The sequence below is a fragment of the Pituophis catenifer genome, unplaced genomic scaffold (genome assembly GCF_029215685.1).
Source record: "Pituophis catenifer annectens isolate HBS135680 unplaced genomic scaffold, rPitCat1.0.hap2 SCAF_14, whole genome shotgun sequence".
Classification (NCBI taxonomy): Eukaryota; Metazoa; Chordata; class Lepidosauria; order Squamata; family Colubridae; genus Pituophis; species Pituophis catenifer.
In genome coordinates this window covers 14232466-14253674 of record NW_027256894.1, presented here as the reverse complement: position 1 = coordinate 14253674, position 21209 = coordinate 14232466, and the positions used below count along the sequence as shown (strand labels likewise).

Sequence of the window (21209 nt, the reverse complement as noted above, 5' to 3'; positions counted from 1 at the left end):
CCTCTCCTGGCCTGAGAAGGTAAAGGTGACGGCAGATGATGGAGAAGCAGCCAGGGCAGAGACAGAGAGATACAGAGAGAGAGGGAGAGAGGGGGGGAGGTGAAAGAGAGAGATGTCAAAAGGATTTTGTGGTTCCCGGTGTTTTTTAACAATTGGTTCTCTGCCCTAATGACCGGCTGGGTAGGCGTGGCTAGGGAATCATGTGACCGGTGGAAGCGAGTGACATCGCGTTGGCCACGCCCACCCAGGTTTTGTGACTCCTGGTGTTTTCTTTTCTGTGGGAAACGGGTCCAAATGGCTCTTTGAATATTTAAGGTTGCAGGCCCCTGTTCTAGGTAGAAAGATTCTGCAGAATTTTGAGAGGATATTCTACAGAAGTTCTCTTACTGACGAATTTGGGATGGAAATAAATGACGGACGGAAAAGAAAAACACTGACTGTGGTCAGCGGTGTTTTTATATAGCACCTTAAATCCCACAAGAAATGCAGAGTGAAAACAAAAGTAGAACTTCACAGGAAAACTGTGAATAGGCCTTTGTTTTTGTCCCTTTCCTGAGAGAAGATGGCATCAGACACAAAACCAGGCAAAAAACCTTAAAGCATCAGGCAAAGGAGTCATCTGGTCCAGCATTCTTGACCACCGTGAATATTAAAGAAGCTAACAAACTTCTCCAGATCATACTGAAGGTGTGGGAAATCACTAAAAGTCCTCTCTTCTGTGAATTAATCTGGCCCTCTTTTAAAAGCTATTGACAAGTCTCCTGGTGGCAAATTGCTTGGTTTAGCTATGGATTATTTTAAAGAACCCAAGGTCAATTCACCTGAGTTAAATCATAGGAGGAAAGTCCATCTCGCTGGTGTACTTCCAACTCCGCTTGTTGCTGCTGAAGCTGCCTGAAAGGAAACGAGAAGAGCAGTGGTAATAAATTCCTTTGCGATTGTCATGGAGGAAGACTTGTGTTGTCCTGCCAATTTGCCAGTCAAAAACCAAGATACCAATCAAGTCATTCTAAAGCTTCGTTCAGCTTATTAAGAACAGAGTAAACAAAGCCTAGAGATCACAATCCGATTAGTAAAACTTCAAAGGAAGAGTTATGAGATCACATCTGCAGCCACTTCACAGAAAACCGGACACATCCAATCCAGTAAAGAGATGTTGAAATCCATCCAAACTACCTCTATAAGTCATTTAAATGCAGGGCAGGTAGAAACTCTGTCCAGCATCAAGGGCTTTGAGAGAATCACAGCAAGTCCTTAATCTGAAACCTGTAAAAAAAATAGCTTATACATTGTGTGTCTATCTAATCGCAGGCAATTAATTTGATGAGTTTCAATTTGTAACTGATCGGTTAATCAAATGGCTAAGGCAACTCTGAAAAAAATATTTTATCACTCATATATCCAAGGAGATCAAAATGGCAAAGTCTCGCTTTTCCCCCTTGTTTTCCACAACCTCTCTAGATCAGGCTAAACAATGCGCAAACACAAATTCAACTTCTTGAATGAATGGCTTCTCCAGCCCTCCAAAACTTGAAGTACCATAATGACCCTCTCCAGTTTGAAATGGCACAGTCTAATTTTTATCAGCCAGAGTTATCATGCCTACTATGGGCCTGGGAAAACCTGGAATTATGATCCAACCATTTAGTCATGGTGGCTTAGCAGTTAAGATGCAGTATTTCAGGCTAACTCTGCCCACAGCCTGGAATTTAATACTGACTGGCTCAAGGTTGGCTCAGCAGACTAATAGCATTGTGATTAACACCAGCCGTCTGCAATTACTGTAAGTTCGAATCTCCCCAGGCTCAAGGTTGACTCAGCCTTCCATCCTTTCTAAGGTAGGTAAATTGAGGACCCAGTTTGTGGGGGCAATAAGCTGACTTTGTATAAATATACAAAAGTATGAAGGCTATTGCTTAATGCATTGTAAGCCGCCCTGAGTCTCCGGAGAAGGACGGCATATAAATCAAATTAAAAAAAAAAAAAAAAAGTTTAACTCAGCCTTCCTTCCTACCAAGGTGGGTAAAATGAGGACCCAGATTGTTAGGAGTTAATATGCTGACTCTGTAAACTGCTTAGAGTGGGGTGTAAAGCACTGTGAAGCGGAATATAAATTTAAGTGCTATTGCTATTTGGGAAGAACTTCCTTATTACATGTTCACAGGTTTTGTGGGTTTTAAAAATAACATTAAGAAAATTCTAACATGGACTTTCCAATTAATGGGACTATCTTTTAAATATGTTCAAGCTGTTCCTTCTTTTTTTTTTTCAGTTAGTGAATCAATCAGTTAATACACAATCATGTGTATCAACATCATGCAGTCAATGGATGTGACTGAGATCACACAAGCATTCATTCTGTTGATATGGATCACGCCTTGAAGACCAAGCAGGAAGTTCAGGAGAACTTTTGACCTTTCAACAAACGCAGGAAATTAATTTGTTATGCACAAATGCCACTGATATCCTACATTCACTGCATTTCTGACCCAATGCGGAGTATTAGTACTTAGAACCATCCAAAAATACTGAAATGATCTCTTTTTGTGTTGTCATGGTAGGAAATGCAAAGGGAAGAAGGCAGAACAGTTCAATTTCGAAACTAAATAGACCTTGGAAAGATTGTGTGTATGTAGGGAGGCGAACACTGTATTTTACATTAGATCCTCTTTTTCAACAAACAAAGAAATGTTAAATGCCAATGTTTTACTTCTGAGCTTGGATGACTATGCCCAAAACAAACTTTTGCAGAGAACATGAACATTTGAACTTAGTATTTAGTTGTCTTTCCACACAGACACCAGATTTGGAAAGCTGATGGCTTCAAGCCAGGTGTCAGTATCAAATAAACACAATTTTGATGATAATTACCAGTGTCCTTATAGCTCTCTATTTAAAAACCAAACCAAACCCTAAATAGCTTCATATCTATCAAGTCTCTTTTGTTTCTTCTTCACACCTTCATACTTCTAGAGTGATATTTAGCCCTGCTTTCTATTTACACAATCTGAAGTCTTTCCGATCTTTTGACCTGTAGTTATTTTGACTTTTTTGGGGGGGAACTTTTGACTTATAAAAACCAAACAGTCTTAAAGGTTTGCTCTTAAGAGTAATGAAGATGGGAGCAGCTGGAGGGGACAAGCCTGATTAGCCAAAACAGGAATAATCTATTTGAGAAATGTTTCTTTCTTTATTCTCCCTCTTTGACCAATAGTTTTTCATTGGAAAAACCTCATTAGCTAAATATTTAATTGTCATTAGATTTACTAGCCATTAAAAGTATGCAAAGAATAAGGCCTTATAATGCCAATCAATTGCTAATTACCATTTAAGTGGGCTCCATTGTAAAATCAGGTCCAGCAATTAGTCGATCTTATCTATGGCAAAGGGCACTACTTCTTTCAATGCCATTCCTTCATCGAAGGACATTATTTTGATTTTTTTCACAACACCTTTGATATAGCATTGGTTTGGGTCTTGGGGAGAATGAAAAATGTGGGTTATCCAGCAGAGAGGATAACTGCCTTATAGCAGGCTCTCCGATCCATTGAACATTTAAGCATCTGTCCCCAGGGATGTGGTGGCTCAGTGGCTAAGACGCTGAGCTTGTTGATCGAAAGGTCGGCAGTTCAGCGGTTTGAATCCCTAGTACCGCGTAACTTGTCCCAGCTTCTGCCAACCTAGCAGTTCAAAAGCACGTAAAAGATGCAAGTAGAAAAACAGAGGCCACCTTTGGTGGGAAGGTAACAGCATTCCGTGTGCCTTTGGCGTGGAGTCATGCCGGCCACATGACCATGGAAACGTCTTCGGACAGCGCTGGTTCTTCGGCTTTGAAACGGAGATGAGCACCGCCCCCTAGAGTCGGGAACGACTAGCACATATGTGCAAGGGGAACCTTTACCTTTACCTTTACCCCAGATGATAATTTTTGACCAATTCCATCAATGACACTTAGCTTCCTTTCTGGTCTCTCAAAGAATCTGATCCACCCATTTCAGATCCAGATTGTTTCTAAACATTTTTAAAGAGTCTGTAAAACTGTAATCAACGGACTGTATCTCTAGCTCCTTCGGTTATTTAGAATGCTACAGATGTACTGCAACTTTCTAAAAACTAGTTAAAAAGGCTTTCTCTCACAATTTATTGCTCCCTTAGAAAAAAGCAACAGTAACGCATTAGCATTACTACCCCCATAGCAGCCTACCCCCATATTAGGGAAGGACGGCTAGCTTGTTTTGCTAAGTCAATTGAGGATAAATATGACAGAATCCAAAGAAGGATTAAACATTCAATTTCTTTTCAAGTGCAATGCTATAGAAGCAACCTTGAAAGGGAAAATTCCTTGCTCAGTGTCAACATAAGTAATTTATTGGCCCAAATAAATGACTTTTTTATTTTTAGGTCGGCCTAAAGACTTCTGGCTGAACAGAAGTTTGTTTATGAGCTATAGATCCTCCTGCCTCTACCATCTGACCATGCAGAATAGACATTTATTTATTATCCAGGTTTTGGTTCCTCTTTGGACCCAAGTCAACTGCAAGATAATCTACTGAGCATATCAACAAAACATTAGAATAGCATTCTGGAAAGAGTCCGTGTTGTTTTAACCGCAGGTCCTCAAACTTGGTGGGAAAAAAAAAGTGAAATGAATGAGCTTTAGGAGAAATGGACAAGAGAAAACCACAAGGCTTAGCCAACGACCTTCAAAGTGATGAAATATATGACTTTAATTAGTCATTTCCACTTGAAGAAAATTTTATTGTATAGGGGCAACCCCAAGGAAATCCTGTTCCTTGTGGGTCACGAGATGAGATTTAAAACAAGGTCCTATTTATTTGTTGAAGAGCTGTGGTGCCACAGTGGTTAGAACGCAGTATTGCAGGCTAATTCTGCTGACTGCCAGCAGTTTGATCCTGACCGGCTCAAAGTTGACTCAGCCTTCCATCCTTCCAAGGTCGGTAAAATAAGGACCCAGATTGTTACGGGCATGCCAGCCGTCACACCAGCCCAGCTCCACTGCGCATGTGCACGCGCCTCCCACTGAGCAGCTGGTCTTTGGGTCTCTGCTATGCATGCTCGGGGGTGGGGCGCATGGGGGACACGTGCGCATGTGCGGGGGGCAGAGCCCATGCATGGGGGTGCAGGTTGGTGCAGGAGGCTTTCCTGGCCCAAAACAGGGCGTGGGGGTGCCTCACGTGGCCCCGTGCCCCGTTTTGGTTTCCAGGTTGGTGCAGGCTTTCCAGGCCCAAAATGGGATGTGTGGGGGGGCCTCATGCACCCCCCGCACCCTGTTTTGGCTTCCAGGTTGGTTTAGGAGGCTTTCCAGGCCCAAAATGGAGTGTGGGAGGCAGGGTGTATGCACAGGGGGGCACTTGCATTGCATTTTGGGGGTTCTGGCATGTGCACATACATTTGCACACGCTTTGGGCACTCAGCACCAAAAAGGTTAACCATCACTGATCTAGGTACTAACCAAGCTTAACTGTCAAGTGTAGGAAGTAAGAAAGATGTTGTAGCCCGTCAGTGGCCTGTGCAGTTAGTAGCTGATTCCGACAGCGAGGAGGCTGGTGTGGTGCTGCGCCAGCAGCCTGTGCAGCTGGCGCTCGAGTCGGACAATGAGGAGGCTGGAGAAGATGTGGTGCCAGAGGCGGGGATTCAGCCAGGGCCTTCAGAACCTCCAGAAGCTCCCATAAGTGAAGAGGAAGAAGAGGAGGAGGAGCCTCTTCTTGAGAGTAAGGCTTGGGGCTGATTGGCCACTCCCTTAGCCTATTTAAGGAAGGACGACGACTGAGGCAATTTGCAGGGAACAACTTCGTTCACTCTCCTTCATGTCTTGAACTTAGTTCTCTGCAAATTGCTTCTGGGCTTTCTGCCAACCATAGTAAGATTACGATTATTCTTTGGATTCTTGTAGGCTGTTAAGAAAGTTAATTAACAGCCTTTGTTTGAAAAAGACTGATTTAATTTAGTAAACTCAGGTTTGTACAGACTTTGTGTGTGCTGCACACTTTTAAGCACAGAGGTCCAGGGGAATCCAGCCAACAACAAGCCATGGTTTATTGCTATGTTGTGTTTGAAATGGCTCAAACAAGCTCACCCTCATAACACGGGTGAAAAAAAGTCAAGAAGGCAGTCAAACCCTTGTGGTCACACAACACTCATGAGGCCTTGACATGGTCGCATGGTTGGACCTGCTACTTTGATTGTTTTTATTGCCCCCTTCCCCCACCCCCACCACCCCCCTAGCAGACATGCACAGTCATTCTTAGGATCCGTTGTGTAATTTTGTGCTCAAAACACCCACCCACCCACAGAAGGTAACCCAGAAACACAGCCCTCATTCTAAAAACAAAACTGCTTTCAAGAAAGGAAGACATTCCTTAGCGTTTAAAGGACGCACTTGACATTCGTGTTGGTGCAGATGATATACTCAATCTCATCCGAATACGGGTTCTGAAATGTAAAGCTGCTAGTCCTGATTAACAGCCATTCCCGGTTCTTGGTACGAAAGCGATACATCACAGACAGCACCTGGCCTTTCAGCTTCACCACCTGCAGAATCATTGTAAAGATCAAAGGAAAAGAAGATCACCTTCCAGTCCAAAGGGGAGGTTTACAGAACAGCCAAATAAACCACCTTCAAAACCTTGCTTTTCAAGCCAGAGATCCTCACCTGATGAGGCAAGTTGCTTTTATCCTTGTATGTGACTTTTAGGAAGGTCACGTTAGGAAATTTTGGGCTCAGTTGTGTCTGTAAGTCAAGCACTACTGTAGTAGTACTGTGTTTCCCTGAAAATAAGACCAGGTCTTATATTAAATTTTGCTCCAAAAGATGCATTAGGGCTTATTTTCTGGTTAGGTCTTATTTTGGGGGGAAATATAGTACTAAATGCATCCATCTGGCTGACAATCTTAACTGGGGCTTATTTTGGGGGTAGGGCTTATATTATGAGCATCCTGAAAAATCATGCTAGGACTTATTTTCCGGTTGGGTCCTATTTTCAGGGAAACGGGGTATTTATTTGAACAGCAAGTGTGTATCTCTTCTTTTGCCAGCGAATATCTTAAATATGCTGTGTCACTACAGAATGTTATTTTTTTCTTATTTTACAATGGATAACTTATAAGCTGGAGGAAACTCAAGGAACCTGTGCACATCCCAAACAGCTAAACCGTTAAAATTAAAGCCTTTCAGTAGGAAAACAAGGAAGTGCTGAGTTTCAGGCAAGGACCAAAGCAATCTAACCTGCAGCTAAATATGGCAAGGAAAGCAGCTGGAATGTGGGCCTGGTAACCCGCCAAAGCGATTTGTCAAAAGGCACGCTGGATAAATCAAAATCGATTTGTCTTACCATGACACAGATTCCAATTTCTCCTCTTGGAAACATGGAGCTCAGCATAGAATTGGTTCCACATGCTCTTTAGCTCTTTGATTTGAATTATTTGCTGAGTAAAAATTTTGGGGAGCTAGGCGTTTATTATTACCAGTTGTTAAGAAAGTTTAAAAATAATCCAATTATCTATAAATCATTGATTGAGATTTTCCAAATGCATGACTTGACAGCTTAAGAGAGTCAAAATTGGCAGAATAGCATTCGCTGGCTTGGGCTGTGGGAGTTACAGGCATTTTAACGTCTTTGGTTTTGTTGAACATGAGATAAAAAGTGACAATTAGGGATGGTGTATTGAGAACATTTTTACAACTAAAAAAGACCTGAACTTGAAGTTCTAACATGCAAAATAAACAGAAGACTATATTGATACATAGCATTGATACCAGGGGTGCTATTCAGCAGGTTCTGGAGAACCGGTAGCGGAAATTTTGAGTGATTCGGAGAACCGGCAAATACCACCTCTGGCTGGTCCCAGAGTGGGGTGGGAATGGAGATTTTGCAATATCCTTCCCCTGCTACGCCCACCAAGCCACACCCACAGAACCAGTAGTAAAAAAAATTGAATTCCACCACTGATTGATACATACATAGCATTCAAATTATGATTTGTAACAGAATTTCTGCATGCAACGAACACCTTAAGAGAGTACTGGAGAATATAATTTTGTGCTTCCGTATAGTTCTAGGATTCGATATGAACACACAGAGCATATATAGAACATAGAATAACAGACCTGGAAGGGACCTTGGAGATCTTTTTAATCCAACCTCCTGCTTAAGCAGGAAACCCTATACTATTTTGGACGAGTGGTTGTCGAGTCTCTTCTTAAAAACCTCCCAATAATGGAGCATCCATAACTACTGAAGGCAAGCTATTCCTTTGGTTGATTGCTCTCACCGTTAGGAAATTTCTCCTTAGTTCTAGATTGCTTCTCTCCTTGGTTAATTCCAATCCATCGTTTCTTGCCTTGCCTTTTGGTGCTTTGGAAAATAGTTTGGCATCTTTGTAGGAGCCCCTCAAATATTAGAACACTGCTATCATATCTCCCCTGGTCCTTCTTTTCATTAGACTAGACAGAGCCAATTCCTGTAACCGTTCCTTGTATCTTTTAGCCTTCAGCTCCCTTATCATTCTTGTTGCTCTTCTCTGCACTCTTTCCAGAGTTTCAGCATTTTTTTTAATATTGTGGGGATCAGAACTGGATTCAGTAAGTGTGGGCTTATTAATGAACTCAAGATTAACAAACTTAAATTAAATTTCTTTTATATTAAATATAATTATTTATGCTCTATTACATATTTGCCTGCTATTATTATCTTAGACCTGATTTCACATTGGGTTGAAGAATACAAAGAGACCGTATGAATAAAGAGAACATTACCTGCTGGAAACTTTCTCTTAAATGGCTTTGATCTTCCGGATGGCAGAATTCTAAAATATCTTTCCCCAAAAGATCCTGGTAAGTAAACATAGAAGGAGGGAAAAAAAAAACCCACACCAGTTAAAAAAAATGTTACAAATTGCCAGAGGAATAGTTTACTAACAATGAATTCCCTAAATGTTTAAAAATAAATTTTAGAGCTACTTAATAGAAAAAAAATAAACAAGACCGTATCTATCGCACAATAATACAACTGAATCAACCACAGTTTTTCACTTTACACTTGAAATTTGCACTTTATGTATGGAGAAGAGCAAGGGTGGGCTTCAAAAATTTTAGCAAGGGGTTCTCTCCCCGGTTGATGGATGGGTGTGGCCAAGGTGGGCATGGCCTAGTCGGCCTCCTGCACCACAGGGGTGAGGCCTTTTTGCCCTCCCCGGGCTCCAGAGGCTTTCCTTGAGCCTCTGGGAAGGCGAAAATGGCCTCCCCAAGCTCTGGAGGCTCTCTGGAGGCTGGAAATGGGCCCATTTCTGGCCTTCCCGAACTTCCGGTAGGCCCATTTTTCACCCTCCCCAAGCCTCCGCACACGCTCTGAACTTACCTGCATCCAAAACAGGCCACGTGGGAGGGGCGGAGTGGGCGGAGCCAGCCAGGAGTGGGATTTGGGGGTTCTCTGAACTGCATAGAATCCTAGCTAGAGGTTCTCCCGAACCCCTGTGAACCCCCAGTAGCCCACTCCTGGAGAAGAGCCAATAAGACTAACATGATACATATTTATAGAAGATACATGATTTGATGACAAAGGAATGTTATTTAAGCCATTTAAGGTTCAATCTTCCTCCCTTCCTTCCTTCCTTCCTTCCTTCCTTCCTTCCTTCCTTCCTTCCTTCCTCTCTCTTGAGACCCCAGCCCTCCACTTCTGTCTCTGGCCCTCTTTAAAAATATTCACAGGCAAACTCTGAATATTTGGTGATTTAGGCAAAAAGAACGAACAGACCTGTGGCTGATAGCCAATAACACTGATGCATCTTGGATCCACAAAGGTAATTATTCCATCTGAGCTATGCCTGGATAAGAATTCTGTGGGGACCGACATTCCATTCATATCCATGCACACCGGCGAACTGGTCACCTGAGAAAAATAATTTACACATGCTTTATTCCATAAAAATGGCAGGGGTTGGGGGAATCATCAAAATACAATTTACAAGAAACTATTTTATTGGTGCTTGTGAAAAGAAAACTACATAACAGTGTATAACTGGATGCAACATTCAATAGAAGATTGAATGGTTATGGATCTGAGCCTGTAACTTCCCATCTCAAATGGGAACAATCATTCAAGCAATCAGATAGGACAAATGAAGGTTTGGCATCCAGGAAAATTAAATAAATAATATAAATAAATTAAATAATATTTTAAAAAAAGGCCAGGCTGTGTTTCTAAACAACCTTCTTGAAAATGTTCAAAACAACCAGAATAGCAAAAAATTTAAAACACTAAGGACTCCATTCAGTGCTAATAATTCTACTGAAAATCAAACCTAAACTGCCTGAACGCACCTGAAAATGGGAATGAAAATTTCCCAGAAAACTGCTGCTGAGGAATATGGTCACTGGGATAAATCAATGGGTTAGAACAGAGGTGTGAAACTCACTTCATCACGGTGTCGTCACGTGACGTATCGTGACTCCCCCCCCCCTTCGCTAAACCGGCTGTAGCCATGGCCGACGTGTGATGCATCCAGCCCGTGGGCTGTGAGTTTGACACCTCTGGGTTAGAAAGTAGTACCTACTATAAAGAGTTTTTCAGCAGCAACCCAACTTTTTGGCAGCAATGAGTGAGATCTTGGCCAGCCGAGAAAGCCATGCGAGTACAGAGGGTATTATGACGAAATGGGCTCTAGACCAGGTTGTTCTTGTGTGAACTCTTTTCTCTATCCCACAGTGTGCCAGATGCACTTCTCAAGCAAAGAAACACGTCCCAGCGTTGTTAGCCCTTAAATGTTCTTCCCTGCCCCCAGAACTGAAACCGTGTCAACCTGTTCACCCTAAGGAAGGAGAACAGGTTGGCTTCCAGCTGGATTATGTACTTCCTGGGGAGAGAAGAGTTCATCATGTACGCTCTTCCTGATTTCTTTGTGGTGACGCTTCCCTAGCTGTTGACCTCACAGCATGGCTCGGGCGAAAGGCTTTTGGTTCTCTACATATCGTGTAATAATCCTTCGGAACCGCAGTCTTATTTTGACAGCTGCACCGTTAGCAGATTGTGTTCTTCCTCTCCTTGTTTCTGCAACCCCTAAATAATGTTTGGCTTTCGTACTTAAAGCGTAAAGAAGTCAGCAGTGCCAAGACCACATTATGCCTCTTCAAGAAAGTCGGCGACATTGAAAACCAAGTGGGATTAAAGACTCCAAAGCATACTTCCAGATGAAAAGAAGGACTAGGGGTGACATGATAGAAGTCTTCCAATATCTCAGGGGCTGCCACAAAGAAGAAGGAGTCAAGCTATTCTTCAAAGCACCTGAAGGCAGGACAAGAAGCAATGGGTGGAAACTACTCAAGGAGAGAAGCAACCTAGAACTAAGGAGAAATTTCCTGGCAGAACAATTAATCATTGGAACAACTTGCCTCCAGAGGTTGTGAATGCTCCAACACTGGAAGTTTTTAAGAAGAGACTGGACAACCACTTATTTGAAATGCTATAGAGTTTCCTGCCTAAGCAGGGGGTTGGACTAGAAGACCTCCAAGGTCCCTTCCAACTCTGTTATTCTATTCTATTCTAACGTGAGAATACCTACCTTTAATAGTATTCAGGAAAAACCAATGTAGGACTCTTATTCGTGTATCCAGCTTACCTGACTAATTAGTATGTAAAATAAGACCCCTGGCTTTGTCCTATTCAATGAAAATTTGTCACTCCTATTATTGACCATTGACCCTGATCTGTGTGTATGGACTCAACCTGTGATGTGGAACCTCATGTACTGGTCAAAACAAAGATCAATGGTCATCCCAAGGCAACGATCAGGACGAGGCCCTCTTGATGCTGCTTCCTTGCCTCCAGAAGTTCTGGGTGCTCCATCACTGGAGGTTTTCAAGAAGAGTTGGGCAGCCATTTTTCTAGAAGAGCATAGGGCCATGATGGTGAACCTATGGCACGTGTGCCAGAGGTAGCAGGCAGAGCCCTCTCTGTGGGCATGCGCGATGTCGCCAGCTTCTCTTCTGGTTTCCGGCAGCCAGCCAGCTGGTCTTCACAGGCACTGGAGTGCCTGAAAACGGCTTGAAATTGGCCCAAAAAAATGGCCAAAAATGGCCTGAAAAGGGCCCGGAAAATGGGCGAAACATAAGCATGCACACACCAGTCAGCTGGTCTTAGGGTTTCTGGTGCTCCGGCGTACACACATGCACACACGTGTGCACGTTCCAGTTTGGGCACAGCGCCAAAAAGGTTTGCCATCACTGGTATAGGGTCTCCTGCCATGAGCTGGGAGTTGGACTAGAAAATCTCCAAGTTCCCTTCCAAACCTATTATTCTATGTTCCTTCTATGGATGGACTGGGCCATAGCTCAGAGGCAGAGTACCTGCCTTGTATCTCAAAATTCCCTGGTCCAGTTTCCAGCATCTCCAACCAGGTATGAAAACCAATGCTGGAGAGTCTCTGCCAGGTAGATCAATCTTCCTCATCTTTATGTATTGAATCCCTGCTTCAAGATGCCTCAAAGTGGAAAAACTGGGACATACAGTACCATACAAATAGCCTTTGGTGTAATTTCCAAAGCCTGTAGCAGGAGAACATTTCAGACTTCTGGTAAGAGCCAGCAGTGTTTTACAGAATAAAAGAGTTGGAAGGGACCTTGTAGGTCAGTGATGGCTAACCTTTTGGCCATCGGGTGCCAAAAACGGAGGCAGTGCAAGGGGGGGTCATGCGTGTGCGTGTCCACACCCATAATTCTATGCACCCTGCCCCCCCATGCTCCCCCCGCTTTTGGCATGTGATGGCACGGTGGGCCCAATAGGCCTGTTTTTTTGCCCTCCCCAGGCTCCAGAGGCTTTCTAGGAGCCTGGGGAGGGCAAAAACAACCTTCCCCATCCCCTTCTGTTTGCCAAATTCCAGTGGGCCCAGAAGGCCCAAAAATCAGCTGGCCAGCGTGTGCATGCGTGCTGGAGCCGAGCTAAGGAATGCTCACCTGCCCACCAATATGGCTTGGTGTGCCACCTGTGGCACGCGTGCCATAGGTTTGCCATCACGGTTGTAGGTCATCTAGTCCAACCCCCCCCCCAAGCAAGAGACCCTACACCATTTCTGACAAATGGCAATCCAGTCTCTTCTTGAAAGCTTCCAGGGATGAAGCTCCCACAGCTTCTGAAGGCAACGTCTGTTCCATCGGTTGATCGCTCTCCCTGTCAGAAAACTTCTCCTTATTTCCAGGTTGAACCTCTCCTTGTTCAAGAGATGCTCTTCCTTTCCCCATAGGCTGCTGGTTGAAGAGATGGAAAGGGTGAATGTTGCAAAGGAATGGAGGTCCCATTCTACTTTGGGCATTGATTCTAACCTGCGTTGACTTCAATCCTGTCTCTTATCTTTGAGATAACGTGATACACAGCAGAAAGAAGACTATCCACCTTAAGCATTAGATGATCCAGAGCTTTGACCCCAAACAGATTCCTCAGTAGGGAAGAATAACACCTCTAGATATCAAGAATTGATCCATTGTCCCGAATTATACATAATGAAGTATGTAGAACTTACATGTATTCAGATAGTGATATATTTGGTAGCATTGTTATATATCTGTTCTATTGGCCTTACATTTCAGCTGGGATTACTGTTGTTATTTGAAGTGCAATAATTTAAAATAGAATAACAGAGTTGGAAGGGACCTTGGAGGTCTTCTAGTCCAACCCCCTGCTTAGGCAGGAAACCCTACACCATTTCAGACAAATGGCTATCCAATCTCTTCTTAAAAACTTCCAGTGTTGGAGCATTCACAACTTCTGAGGCACGTTGTTCTACTGGTTGATTGTTCTAACTGTCAGGAAATTTCTTCTTAGTTCTAGGTTGCTTCTCTCCTTGATTAGTTTCCATTCATTGCTTCTCATCCTGCTCTCAGGTGCTTTGGAGATTAGCTTTTATAATAATTTAAAACAAACAAACAAACAAACAAACAAACAAACAAGCAAGCAAGCAAGCAAGCAAGCAAGCAAGCAAACAAACAAGCCACAGAGTTTTGCAAGCCTATTTGTAACCACAAAGTATTTTTTACCTGAAGTCTTCCGATCGCCACCAGGCAATATTTGCTGCCTTGTCCCACTTCAGCATCTTCTTCCGGTATGGTCATTCCTAAAATTATTTTCCCAAAACAACAATTTGTTAAAAAAAAAAAGTTAGAAGGATCAGAAAGCTGAGAAAGATCTCGTTAGCTACTCTGGGAAGACAAGATGGCCCGATTTGAACTAATTTTCTGGTACCAGTAAAAACATATTGAAGCTGTCCTGCTGTTAATAATTTTCAGTCCAGAGATTGAAAAACACATTTCTTCTCATTTTAGTCTTGAAACACTTTGGTTCTTGAACCCATTTCATTAGTAATTTGCTTTTAATGGTTTGTTTTTGTATACTGCCTTGCTGACCCATGTTAAACCAAGTAGATGTTTACAGACATTCCTATAAATGCAAAATAAGAATAAAAATAGGAAAGTGATAGGATCATCCAGATATTAGATTTGTCATCTCAGGGCAGTTGTTTTTACTGTAAATCACCAACATATTGTATGATGTTGAAAAGAAACAGCTGCCTGAAAGAAAGAAAAAAAGGCAAGGAGTTTCATTCCACTTTGTTTTCAATCTTTTAATGGAATTTAATGGTATAAACATGTTTAAAAAAACAAGGCAGGTCAGAATGCTGTTTTTTTAGTGCCTTGGGGTTACGCAAATACCTTTGATTGGTACATCAGCATAATCTCCCCATCCAAGTCTTTTAAGTAATCTGATTTCCCAAAATGAGTTTTGGGGCCAGAAACTTCCTACAAATTCTTGACTGAGTTATTTAAAGCCTTCCTTATTCCCTTGAGTGTTTGAATCATTGGGAGAAGAAATTTTGGCCTCTTAGTCAGGTTGAGGAGAAAGGAAGATCATGCTTTACCAGATTGCAAGAACAGTCAGAAGAGGAGGCCCGAACTCTCACCGGTAGCTTCACATTGCAAATGAACAAATGTACATTCAAATTTTGCAGCTACTAAGATTGTTGGCTGAGCAGGTACAAAAATAGCCAGGGAAATCATTGAAGCCTTAACTGCAGTGATTCGCTTAACAATCATGCAAAAAAAAAAGGTTGTAAAATGGCCCAGGACTCACTTAACAATTGCCTTGCATAACAACAGAAATTTTGGACTCAATTGTATATAAGAAAGGTTTGACACTTAGGTATTAAGACTGGCTTCTGAACAAGTAAGAAAATGATCAGGTTGCTAGTAGCTTTGCCAGTGAAAAACTACATTAATCACAAAACCATTACAGTTGTCCAAGTGTTGCACCCAAAATTAAGCCAAAGCCTTAAAGAAAACAAATATTTTAGGTGCTGGTGGAGAGCCAAGAAGAGGAATGCCCTCTCCATTGTGCTACTGGCTTTTTAGCCAGTGCCACTGTTGCATGAAGGATCAGCATGAATTTGGCATGCTTCAAATGTATACACTAGGCATTATGAGCTCATTGGTGTTGGCTGCAGACAAAGACAGTTACCATTTTACTACAGCACCTGGAAGAGCAGCTTAGGAACACCTGATGCTCCTTCCTTAATACGAGTTCCATTTTCTTCTTCTTGGATGAACTGTGAGAATTAATTAATTAATTAATTACATGCCCCCAGCCTACCAGGGGCTCATATACTGAACATCAGATCTGAGTTTGTGAGGACATTCTGAGTTTGTGAGGAAGCAAGAAAGCAAAAAAGGAAGGAAAGAAGGAAGGTAGAGAAAGAAAGAAAGAAAGAGAGAGAGAGAGAGAGAGAGAGAGAGAGAGAGAGAGAGAGAGAAAGAAAGAAAGAAAGAAAGAAAGAAAGAAAGAAAGAAAGAAAGAAAGAAAGAAAGAAAGAAAGAAAGGATATTTTTGTATTATCAACATTACTGTGGGTATCAACTGTGCAAGACGTGCATCAATGTGCAGTCTGGAGGGGAACATTTGTCCTACTTCGATTCCTGCAGGCATGGACATCAAGCTACAGCATGCCTTCCTCGCAAATATTTTCCCCTCATTGTCATGCAGTGAACAAATCTGATTAAGGGGGGAAAAAACATCATATGGACTGCATAAAAATTTATTTCCTTCTCAGAAATATGAGATCCCTTAATTGAAATGGAGCAAGGGGAGGGGAAGGCCAACGTTCGTTTAAATAAAATTAAATTGGTAAAATGTACATACCGAGCAGTGGGAAAAGTGCATTTCATTGGTGCAGTTCATGGGCTGGGTTAATGCAGTGCTTTGGAGGACATAAGACACTCTCAGTGAATTGGCAGCAAAGTATATGGACAAAAATTTGAGGATAGAATTTAAACAGGGCATTTTATCTACTGATGTTCCAGCACCAATTTTTTTAATTTATTGTCATGTACATCACTGATGAGTCCAGATCAGTCTTATTCAATCTATTTTTAGTTTTTCATTACAATCTCATGTTCATTTCACTAGAGCCACATACAATTCTTAGAGTCAATTTTTTTTCTTCCGTGTCCAGCTCAAACTTTAAACTGCCAGAATGAAGCCACCTTCTTGGCTCTATCGTTGGCCAAAAATAAATCATGATTGGTACATGCTTCTGGTAGTAGCCGACATTAGAATCAGTGATTGGTCTCATGGACAACAATACACCAGGGGTGAAATTCAACCAAGTTCTGACAGATTCTGGAGAACCGGTAGCGGAAATTTTAAGTAGTTCAGAGAACCAGCAAATACCACCTCTGGCTGGCCCCAGAGTGGGGTGGGAATGGGGATTTTGCAGTATCCTTCCCCAGGAGTGGGGTGTGAATGGAGATTTTGCAGTATCCTTCTCCTGCCATGCCCACCAAGCCACGCCCACAGCACCGGTAGTAAAAAAAATTAAATTCCACCACTGCCCATGGAAATAACTCAGGACACCCATCTGATCCTCAGTCCCAGATGATTTTTAACGTTTCACCATGTCAGTTAGAAAGAACAGGATGTCAACCATTGTAAAGCAAAGCACTAAAAACTGCTAATATGTCTATTTCCAGCCTGGCTCCAGAAGATGAAAATGCTGGGTGACTGAAATTCTTCTTCCAAAAAATAAAAAAGGCATGCAGGGAAGGATTGTAAAAAAAAAAAAAAAAAACCAAGATAGTGGTCACAATAAACATGGCTGTGGCTGAGATCTCTAGGTGATGCTTAAAAGCTGGTTTCAGATGTTCTCTTCATAAAGAGTCATCCAGACTCTTTATGTTGCAAAGGTACTGTTTGAAAGGCAACTGAACTTAGTTAGACTAGAATAACAGAGTTGGAAGGGACCTTGGAGGTCTTCTAGTCCAACCCCCTGCTTAGGCAGGAAACCCTATACCATTTCAGACAAAGGGTTATCCAACACCTTCTTAAAAACTTCTAGTGTTGGAGCATTTAAAACTTCTGGAGGCAAGTTGTCCCACTTATTAATTGTTCTGACTTTCAGGAAATTTCTCCTTAGTTCTAACTTGCTTCTCTCCTTGATCAGTTTCCATCCACTGCTTCTTGTCCTGCCCTCAGGTGCTTTGGAGAATAGCTTGACTCCCTCTTCTTTGGGGCAGCCCCGAGATACTGGAAGACTGCTATCATGTCTCCTCTAGTCCTTTTTTTCATCGGACTAGACATACCCAATTCCAGCAAGTGTTCTTTATATGCTTTTGCCTCCAGTCCCTCTTGTTTCTTTCTTTGAAAATGTTTTGTTTCTCATCCAAGAAGCTTCTTCAGAACTGGTAAGGCCCCCTTGGGACAACCTTGACTTGGATGATTGGGAATCTCCGTAGACAATCATTCAAATGAAATATGGAAGGGAAGGGAAAGGGAAATTGGGGTGCCGAAATCATGTCTGGATAGTAGACTGAGTAGTAGACATACAGATTATTTGGACATCGCCTTCATCCACTGTAATGAAATATTTTGCACTTCTCCTTAAAACCTAGCAATTATTTCTAAAGATGCCTCTAGGACTATCCATTAGCAGATGCAAATGTTACACAAACCAACATCCTTTTTTTTCCCCCAGCAATGCTGTTTTTGGCAGGGAGTCAGCAGCCACTCTCCAATTTAGGTACTGCATGTCCCAAATTACTTATACAACCTTGAAAAACGTGGTGCTTTTTCTCGTGAAAGGTGGTTGGGGAGGCTGAGGTAATTGAGAGATGGTTCTAGAAAGGCCTGTCACATTTCCTTTCCTTCTATTTATGAGGGAGAACTTTCAGCCTCCTCTCAGCATGGACGAGAGAGAATAAAAACATCTTCTTAATGGCCTTCTGAGAGAAAAAAAAGAAGATAAAATTAGCATCCTTTATTTACTGGGGGGGGGGGGAACAAAGATCCTGGTGACTCTAACCTCAGGAAGGAGGCAAAAATGAGCCGAAAAACAACTTCTCCCCCACCTCAACCCCTGGTGTGGAGGAGGAAAAAAAGATTTCTTCCTTTGTTCCCTGAAACTCTTCCGAACTGCAACAACAGAGCTGAACAGCTGAGCGTGTAACTCAGATGAATCTGACACAACGAGATCTGTTTTTTATTTTATTTGGAGACATCTGTTTGGTGCTATATAATAAAGAGCATAGGACTGTGTGGAATGTCTGGCAGGCATGGGGTTGTTTTTTGGTATTAAAGAAAGGACAGAAATAAAGTCATACTGAGTTTCCGAGAGGTCAGCTCCGTGGCTTCCAACTTTGGATGCAAGCAAGTACTGTTTTAATGGAAAAATCGTAACCCAAGGTCTTGTTTAAGAAGGCAGAATGGTTTCTACCAAGCCACACACACAAGCGGGATTTTCTGTTTGTAAGTCCTAGTGGTTTATTCTGGCTATAGCCAGAAGATTTTGTTGTTGTTAGTTGCGAACTCGTGTCCGACCCACCACGACCTCATGGACAACTTTCCTCCAGGCCTTCCTCTCCTCTACATCTCCCGGAGTCCATTTAAGCTCACGCCAACTGCTTCAATGACTCCATCCAGCCACCTCGTTCTCTGTTGTCCCATTCTTCTTTTGCCCTCAATCATTCCCAGCATTCTCTGGTGAGTCCTTCTGATGAATATACAGTAAGGTAAAGGTAAAGGTTCCCCTCGCATATATGTGCTAGTTGTTCCCGACTCTAAGGGGCGGTGCTCATCTTCATTTCAAAGCCAAAGAGCCAGCGCTATCCGAATACGCCTCCGTGGTCATTTGGCCAGCGTGACTAAATGGCAAAGGCACACAGAACGCTGTTAGCTTCCCACCAAAGGGGGTTCCTATTTTTCCACTTGCATTTTTTACATGCTTTCGAACTTCTAGGTTGGCAGAAGCTGGGACAAGGAGCGGGAGCTCACTCCATTACATGATATTAGGGATTCGAACCGCTGAACTGCCGACCTTTCGATCGACAAGCTCAGTGTCTTAGCCACTGAGCCACCACGTCCCTTATACAGTATACTTATACAGTAGAGGTGACAAATATATTTAAGGAATTAGATCTGATAGAAAGAGTGCCTCAAGAACTATGGACGGAGGTTCGCAGTATTGTACAAGAAGTAGCAACTAAAACCATCCCAAAGAAAAAGAAATGCAAGAAAGCAAAATGGCTGTCTGAGGAACTTACAAATAACTGAGGAAAGAAGGGATGCAAAAGACAAGGGAGAAAGAGAAAGATACACCCAGTAAAGCCAGAAGATTTAGTGATGTTCAATCTTCCAATTTCTTTCAGGACCCAAAAGATCATTCAGATAAAGGCTTGACCCAGCTTTTATCTGAATAATTGGGGAAGCTTTGAATGACTTCCATAACAATAGGGTACAATTCTCCCATCTGGATGAAACAAACAATAAACAGAAAGCTACAGGAGAGCTGGCAAAGAGTGGAGATTGGTATTTTCTTCTCATTATGATAGGTTTTTTTTAATTATTATTTGAAAAGATATTGTGTTTTCGCTGGCCTTTAGAGGCAATTTAGATATTTAAAACATAATCCACATATTGCATTCTGACTGGGGGCAGACTAGACAGATACTCCCTTCTTATCTCATGCTCCTAAGATTATAAAATAAGAATTGAGATAGAAGAAATACTGGGAGGAGGTTAGAAAAGCAGAGCAGGACTGAAAAGGAAACAAAGGGTCTCATGGAATATGAATGCAAAATGCTGATCAAGCGCTTTCATGAAAAGCGGAGAAAACTGTGGTTGCCTGATATTGCTCAACTACAATTCCCAAAGGGCCAGTGGTGAGGGGTACAGAGAATTACAGTTCAGCAACTTTCAGAGGGCCTTAGAGGCCTCATCCCTGTTTTTAAATTGTTAGGTCAGAAGAAAAGTCGGACAGGACTAAAAAAGTGCAGATTCCAAGGCAAAAAATTGCTATTACACTGATGTCCATTGGGCTCTATCTCTGCTACCTTCTGAGTCAAGATGCCCAGGCTGTAATCTGGCAGACAGATGCCCTGGATAAAATTTAGAAAAACAGAACACATTGAAAAGTATTTCCCAAGTCATAGTTTGCAATATAGAAATAGATCTATCCATCGATCTAAATTCTCAAGAATGTTAAAAGTTAGTTTACTCCCAATCTGACCACTTGCCCACACCGCAGATTTATTTTATTTTATTTATTTTATTTTATTTGTTTTTATATGCCGCCCTTCTCCGGAGACTCAGGGCGGCTTACAATGCGTTAAGCAATAGCCTTCATACTTTTGTATATTTTATACAAAGTCAGCTTATTGCCCCCACAAACCGGGTCCTCATTTTACCCACCTTAGAAAGGCTGAGTCGACCTTGAGCCTGGTGAGAATTGAACTCGCAGTAATTGTAGGCAGCTGGATGTTAAATGCTGCCTTAGTAGGCCACTCTGGCGGAAAATCTAAGGTAAAATGTGCTTCCCGTTTTCAGTGGGATGAGCTGTGGCTTGAAATCGGGGGCAGTTTGCATGAAAAGCATGTGCTGTACTATGGGATGGGATGCTGGCCATTCCTTTGCTGTGTCTTTGAACTAGATCATAAGAAACTATACTCCAATAGAAAAAGAAAAATCTTCACAGTCACAGTTTATACAAACAGCCTCAATGGTAGCAATTAAAAACCAGATACTCAAAATATCAGAGGATCATTTTGAGTTCTGCAAATTTCTGGGGTCAACCGAGAACCTTCTAAGTTATCGGTTTCACTGCTCAATACGGGTTGTTCCAAAAGTTCACTCTCAAAGCAGACAGGAGCCAGAAATTTGCTG

General features: G+C 42.2%; 1 protein-coding gene across 1 annotated transcript in view; it reads right to left on the bottom strand.

Moving 5' to 3' along the window:
- The window catches only part of ARNT2 (aryl hydrocarbon receptor nuclear translocator 2), an 86396-nt gene that overhangs the window by 17170 nt on the left and 48017 nt on the right, over nucleotides 1–21209 (bottom strand). Inside the window, exons 9-13 of the mRNA XM_070953921.1 lie at nucleotides 14045–14121; nucleotides 9774–9908; nucleotides 8777–8851; nucleotides 6401–6552; nucleotides 822–894 (exon numbers count right to left, since the gene is read on the bottom strand). Coding sequence (XP_070810022.1) covers nucleotides 822–894; nucleotides 6401–6552; nucleotides 8777–8851; nucleotides 9774–9908; nucleotides 14045–14121 — 512 coding nt within the window. The remainder of the gene's footprint in view (nucleotides 1–821; nucleotides 895–6400; nucleotides 6553–8776; nucleotides 8852–9773; nucleotides 9909–14044; nucleotides 14122–21209) is intronic.